At 50.8% G+C, this 6,928-nt stretch overlaps 1 protein-coding gene across 1 annotated transcript in view; it reads right to left on the reverse strand.

Moving 5' to 3' along the window:
- Nucleotides 1–346: 346 nt before the first annotated feature.
- SLC16A6 (solute carrier family 16 member 6) overlaps nt 347–6,928 on the reverse strand; it is a 7,028-nt gene continuing 446 nt past the window's right edge. Inside the window, exons 2-6 of the mRNA XM_009646148.2 lie at nt 5,838–6,080; nt 5,064–5,207; nt 4,165–4,293; nt 2,353–3,174; nt 347–1,713 (exon numbers count right to left, since the gene is read on the reverse strand). Coding sequence (XP_009644443.1) covers nt 1,472–1,713; nt 2,353–3,174; nt 4,165–4,293; nt 5,064–5,207; nt 5,838–6,072 — 1,572 coding nt within the window. The 5' untranslated portion in view covers nt 6,073–6,080 and the 3' untranslated portion in view covers nt 347–1,471. The remainder of the gene's footprint in view (nt 1,714–2,352; nt 3,175–4,164; nt 4,294–5,063; nt 5,208–5,837; nt 6,081–6,928) is intronic.

Consider the following 6,928-nt stretch of genomic DNA (forward strand, 5'->3'; position numbering starts at 1 on the left):
ACCTTCCTAAAAAAGGTGGTGGGGTTGTTTTTGTTTTGTTTTTTTTCCTTTAAACAGATTGTCCCACATTTCTATGGCTGGTAAAATACAGACAGGTCAGTGTAGCAGTTAATGCATGATGCCACTTCCACTTAAACACACAGAAATGTTGGTTTGGGGTTGGTTTGTTTTTTTTTTTCCCCCCCCAAAACCAAACCAGACTTGTTTTATTTGTCCCCCTGAGTTGCCTAGAGGCGTTAAGATGCATAAAGGTGGGATAAGCAAGCTTGTGTCACCGTGAGTAGGAATCTCGCCCGTTAAGACTACATGAACAGCTAATACGTTGTCTCTTACTCCCTTCACGCCGTCAGTGGGCACAGCCACATTCGGTCGCTGATGTGGCAGAGGTTTCCTTGTGCACCTGTAAGCGAAGGTTTCGGGTACATTAAGATGTGCTGGGCCAAATCCTCCCTGCGGGGTGGGCTGGGTCCATTGGCACCAGCTGAGGCCTTATGGAAAGAGATGCTGGATCTGTAGTTTATTAATTTTTTTTTTTTCTTCCTTTTTAAAAAAACTGGGTTACCCAAGACCTACCTATTAAAAACAGCTACACTCTAAGCTGTAAGAGTAAGTTTCCCAACAATTTCACAAGCTAGCAATACAAGATAGGTATTGAAGAGATTGATGTAAAGAGAGCTTTCCGTTATGCAAAAGATGATTTTTCTTCTCCCGTTATTTAAGCTAACCTCCCCTTTAACAATCTTAGAATAAATTAATAAATACAAGTTAAATTAGAAACAGTACATCAGATCTGATTATCAACAGAAAACAGTTCTAAGGATACCCATTGGGAGAAGAAAAATGATCTTGTGAAATTATGTGCAGTAATAACTGGCCATAAAGACGTACGGAGCCTCCAATTTCCCAGCATTTGTGACGTTCAAGTTAATTAGAAGAACACTAGCAATGGTTTAAGTCAGCTATCTAGCCTAGCCTCCTCCTCAAATCTAAAACATGAGTCCATATTCTTCCAGAAGAAGACTCGGTTGGCTACTGGTGGTGTACAAAATGCTCGTCTCCAGTTCAGATCATCAGTTTCTCATCTGCGTGGAATTTGCAGTAGGGCACGGGTGAGGGCAGTCAGAGGCTGAGCTGCTTCTGCTGTTGCTGTTCTCAGGTTTTCTGGGATCAGTCAAACCTTTACCTATGCTTGTTATCAGGAAAGCGGGAGTGTGCATCACATCTTCATGCTGGACAGGAGTTATGTGGCTATCTGTATTTTCTATGGAGCTTTCCGTTGTTGGTTAAAAAAGTTCTTCCTAATAATAAAAAAAAAGTTGTTGGTAGCAACTGTTCACATTTAAAATTTCACATTCCCTTTAGAATGTATTTTTAAAACGTGGAGCAGAGCTGATGTTTTCCCCCAGTCTTACGCCGAGTACATTAGATGGAGAAGGAACAGGTTTGGTTTTGTTGTTTTTTTGTTTTTTTTTTATGCCGCGCCGTCACAGCCTTTTCCTGAATTTTCTGCTTTTCCAATATCCATTTCAATAAAGTCATCGGGTAAGTCTGGTACGACCTCCGCTGCGCCCTCCTCCGCACGCGGCTGCTGGCGCTGGCACAGCCCAGCCTTGCACGGTCTCACCAGGGACAGAAACACAGCACCCAGGACCATGCCAGCAGCACAGGAGTAAAAGGCTGAGCTGTAGTTCTGTGTCGTATCCACTAAGACACCTACGGAAAACACATTTACAGCAGTTAGCCACAACCGACTCTCCCTCTCCCTTGCCCATCCATCCCTCCTATAGGATTTTTAATCTGGGTACCACTGCATCATTCTATTTGCAATCGAAAGCTGCTCAACGGCAAATAGATGCTACCTTAAAGTAGTAAAAAAACATCGTGTTCAGGGGTACAGAGTGTCGTCTTCAGGCAAGTCTGAACCCTTCGGGCGCCGCAGGAACGCTAAGCCCAGAGATGCATCAGGCATCTGTTTATTACGGGAGAGTCTTCACCTTTCTGCCGCGTATGGTAGGAACACACGCACGGCGAGAGCGATTTGTTTCTACCGTTCGCTAGAGCCTGAAGTGATGCCAGGTTTAGGTTTCTAACAGGATCAGGGTAGCACTGCAGTATTTTCCTTCACTCCGAGGTTCCTCAGCAGAGACTGCCTCATCGGTGGGACTCTGCAGAGCTGCATTGCAGCAGTCTTCTGGCTCCAAGAGCCTCCTAGTTCTAGTTGCAGGGCTTTCAGGATAGTGTTATCATTAGCACTGCCAGAACACTTTCTAGACCAGAGATCAGCACCAACAGCTGTCAAATGTACCAAAAAAAAAATAAAAAAAAGAATTAAGAGGAAAGTTTTAGAGTTACCTGCAAGGGGTGGTCCGGCCAACCCAGCTAAGCTTTGAATGAAGACGTAGACTCCAGCCGCCGAAGACATCTTTGCGATGCCAACCACGTCGTCTTCTGCCAGGAGGGGAATATGCGTGCCCGCTACCGTTCCAAGCATGAACCCAAAAAATATGCTACATGTCATCAAGCCCCAGAATTCAGAGGCGAAAGGGAAGGCAAACAACGCTACGGACAGCAGAACAACGCAGATGAGTTCGATGTAGATCTTGCGGATAGGCTTTTTGTTGAGAACCCAGCCAGCTGAAATTCTTCCAAAGACCTCTGCGATTGCCATGGCGGACAGTATGTACGCAGAGTGGTCTTTGCCGATGCCGAGGCTGAGGCTCAGGGGGATGATGTAGAGGGAGGGAGCGAAGAAGCCCAGGGTAGCGAACAGGCCAAAGAATGCATAACAGATAAAGCTATAGTCTCTCATCACAGAAAAGTCCAGTAGTTTGGTTTTTGGTTCTGGAAGGGTGCTGTTATTTTCAACAAGGATCTGTACGTGTTCCTTTGGTTCTTCGCTTTTCGGCTCTGCTTTGGTGTTTCCAGGCACATTGCTGGGTGAGGTAGTTATTTCTACTCCTGAGTCTATGGACTCGATTGAGGTGCGTGTTTGCTCGTTTTCAAGCATGTACTTTGTCTCCGTGGGCTCTTCTGGAGGCTGCGCTTTCACTTCTTCTTGCTCTTTGATGATAATGGGTCGCAGCAGTGATCCGCAGACGACGATGCTTAGCTGCAGCACCCCGACAGAAAGGAGGCTGTACCTCCAGCCAATCTGCTCCTTCAAAGCAGTAATTGCTGAGGGAAGAGGGCAGAAGAAGAACGTGTAACTAAAAGAGCCTGTGGTTACACCAAGGCACTATCTGAATTCACAGCTCGGGAAGTAACTGAGGCTCCGTCACCCGAGGGCCCCGAGCACCGCAGCTCTTGTGGGAGCTGAGCAGGGGTCCCTCCTGCCCAGGGCCACCCGGGGGTCTGCACCCACATTCCTCCCCATCAGCTGCAGCAGACAAGAGCCAGAAGTTGCACTTAACATTGGCTAGCAGAAGCTACCCTCTAGGTAGCCACCTGTGAGGTCCCAGCGAGCCAGGGATGCACGAGGACGAAGGTGGCGTTATTTTTAAGTGAACACGAGCAAACTCAACATCCGAGTTTCCTCTCTGAGCTGACCCCACCCTGAAACCAGCTACTGGAGGAAGTCTCGCAGCTCTACCCAAAGGTGCGTGTCACTGCTTAATTACAAGCCTTCGTTTGCAACCAAAGCTCCTTTGCAATGGCTGTTAGCTGAAAGCAAGCACGCACAGCAGCAGACGACACGAACAGCAGAGGACAGGCAGTGCCAGGGACCCACTGCCTGGGGACAGGTCCCCAAAAGGCTGGAGCAGTTCAGCAGCCCGTGCTAAGCACGAGCCCACTAACCTTTAGGAGCAGTTATGTGTACTGCGTGTGGTTTAAATAGCTGAAGTTTCTTGGTCTTATTTTTAGCCCGCTAGATCTATATAGGGAGCCTGGCGGGCTGCGTATCAGCAAGGCATGTCCTGCGCTGGCAGGCGATGCTGGGGAGAGCTCAGGCATCGTTACATCAGTCCCGAGGATTACTTGTGACCCTGCCTGCAGGGCACGAGTGCCACGGGTACGTGGACAACCACCTGTGGGCTTTAGCAGGTCATGGGATGGTCCACAAGCACCCGGGTATTGATGGCCTTTGGCTCCCGTTTGCTTGCGAAAAGGATTGGAGCAGCGTTGGGCTTTAGGCATGCACGTACAAACTCATTTCGGGCACCCTACCTGGTGCAAAGGAGAAGACAGCAAAACATTCCCCTGTAGATGCCACTGCTGTGACCAGCGAACGTCTTTTGTCAAAATACTGTGATAAAATGGTGACAGTCGGGAGGAAAGAGAGGCAGTATCCAAGGCCTGTGAATAAATGCCAAAAATTGCCATAACAACAAGTAAGGGAGGGGGAAACACCGATGTGAGAACACGTTAAGTCAGCTTTCCCGGTGGTGAGATTACAGTATCATTTCGGCCAACTCAGCAAGTCACCCTGGAAGAAAACCATTGGGGAAACCAGAATGTTATTTTTTAAAATTGGAGAGGGGAAAGAAAAAAAAAAAAAAAAAGAGAGAAAGAAAACACAAACCAAGAGACCCAACCACCCAAACCTGCTAGATAATGCCTTCTGTTCCCCAACAACCAGCAGGGTCCACTTTGAGGACCTCACCTGCTTTAAGAGTTTGAGCCTGTGGCAATTGTTCCCCTAAGCGAGGCAAGCTCCCGGCCACGGGTGTGAGCAGAACACCCAGGCCAGATGGGAGAGGGGGAAAAGTATCAGGAAAAAAACCAAGAGATAGAGGGAGAGGTCAGAGGACTTGACCCCCATGAACAGCTTTCGTGTCCCCAGCGATCCCAGTCAATCAGAAGCGATCTGTACAGCTGCACTAGCACAGTGGTCTGCAGGACCAAGTCCCAGGGTGGTCCCCAGGGTGACACGGGGCAGGAGGCCAAGCCTTCAGCCCAGGTCATCACCTCTACCGGGAGGGAAGGTCAGCTCAGAAGGGGCAGCAGCGTTTCTCAAGCACCCTTGGTATTGTGGAGAGTAAAAGCCCCCATGGCCAGAGCCGCACTTGCAGGAAGCCACAGGAGCGAGCAAAGCGTTTGGCGGGTATGGGAATAGGACGACTCACCAGAGATGACGCCGATGGTGACATACATGTCCACCACCGTGCGGGCAAAGGAGGCGGTGACCATGCCGGTGCTGATCAGCACCCCTCCAGCCATCACCACGAAGCGGTGACCGAAGCGATTGCTGAGGACCGTTGACAGAGGAGCTGGATGGGTGGGAAAGGAGGAGAGCCATGGTCAACACCCAACTCAACAACTTCACCAGCTACCATCTCCTTCAGAGGCTCTTCTCATACCCTGCTCCCCGTGACATGCCACCCCCCCCTGCCAGCTGGCCTCAACATACCAGAGCATCGTCCCAGGGCCATCCCTGGAGCACTGCAAAGCTCACAGCCTTTAGGATGTGCTAAATAAAAATCACCAGAAGAGACTAAGAGGGGCACATGGCAGCCTGGGACAAACCCGCAGCAACGTCCAGAGACACCAGTGGATTTCAGTGGGGCTCAAGTTACTTCTAATCCTTTTCACTACAGAGTTAGGTTTCAAAATTCTTCGTTTTCACCCCCTGCTGATGAGAGCTAAACATCCAGGCCAGGATCAGTGACACGGACCATGTCCCTGTACCATGCAGAAGGACATGAGATGGGGCTCAAAGGGGCTGCCAGGCCGAGACAGACATTTCTTGGTATTTTAGGAGCATGCAGCCTCGGGGCTTTATGGCTGTTCTTTATAACGGAGCCATTAGAGACACGAAAGACCTGGGTCCCAGGTCCCCAGGTGCTGAGTCAGCAGTACAACTGCCCCTTGCACTCACACCCACCGCCTGTTCCTCTTACCTGTGAAGGTCTGTACAAACACACAGATGGATATTATCCAGGATATCCTGCTGTTGGTTTCATCAAAGCTCTCCATCAGGTCATTAAAGAAGACGCCAAATGATTTTATAATGCCGTACGTTAGAGCTTCCACAAAGAAGAAAGCAAAAGCAATTGTCCAACCCCATCCTCCGTCAGGCACTTTAGTATAAACATTTGGAGCGCTGCACGGCATTTTTACAGCTTTGACAGTCATTTTTTGATCTGAAAAAGAAGGGAGGAAAGAACCAGGCATCAGTTTAAGGTGAATTTTGCTGAGAGGCACAGCCTAGCAGCTGTAGCCCCACTAAGGCACAGCCTAGCAGCTGTAGCCCCACAAAGGCACGGCTTAGCCGGTCTCTGTGCTGCCCAGGGACAAAATGCAGGAGTTGGGCTGAAGTTTCTGCCTTGCTCACCCCACCGGGCTCATTTCTGCTGCTGCCCTTTAAGCCCAGGAGCAGAAACTCTCTGCTCGGCACTTGGGCGAGCTGTTCCCATCAGCAAAACCCAGCACCCAGGAGCTGTTATCTGTATTTTGGTGCATGGGGGTGGATGGATGCAGTTCACGAAAGATCCACGGCAGGACCCAGCGCGGGCTGGAGGAGCCGCAGGAACTCCCCAGGAGCACCTGCCCTCCCCACCGCACCCTCCTGCCTGGCCCAGGGTGGCCAGTGACACCCCGCTGCAGGGTCGGTCAACAATACAGCCCACCCTCGCACCCTGCGGTGTCCTAAACCCACCCAGCAGCCGCTGGCACTCGGGGTGACTGTCACTCCTGGGGAGCCTGCCCGTTCCCCAAAATGGCTGCTCCAGGGCTACCCCACAATGCAACAGGGGGTGGGGACACCCTCACTGCCACCAGCTCCCCTGCAGCCTTTGGGGTCACCGCCACCCCGCAGGGCAGGAGGAGGCTGCAGCCCGAAGGGCTGCCGGGAGGCTAGAGGGGGGTCACCCCGTAAGGCACAGGGGGGGGGGGGTCTCTTCAGACTGGCTCCAGGTCACCCGGGGACCACGGATGCGCAGGAGCAGTTTTTGTCCTGCATGGGTCTCCTCGCCAAACCCAGGCACCGCTA

This window comes from Egretta garzetta, unplaced genomic scaffold, assembly GCF_000687185.1.
Source record: "Egretta garzetta isolate BGI_Z169 unplaced genomic scaffold, ASM68718v1 scaffold19, whole genome shotgun sequence".
In the NCBI taxonomy this organism is placed as follows: domain Eukaryota; kingdom Metazoa; phylum Chordata; class Aves; order Pelecaniformes; family Ardeidae; genus Egretta; species Egretta garzetta.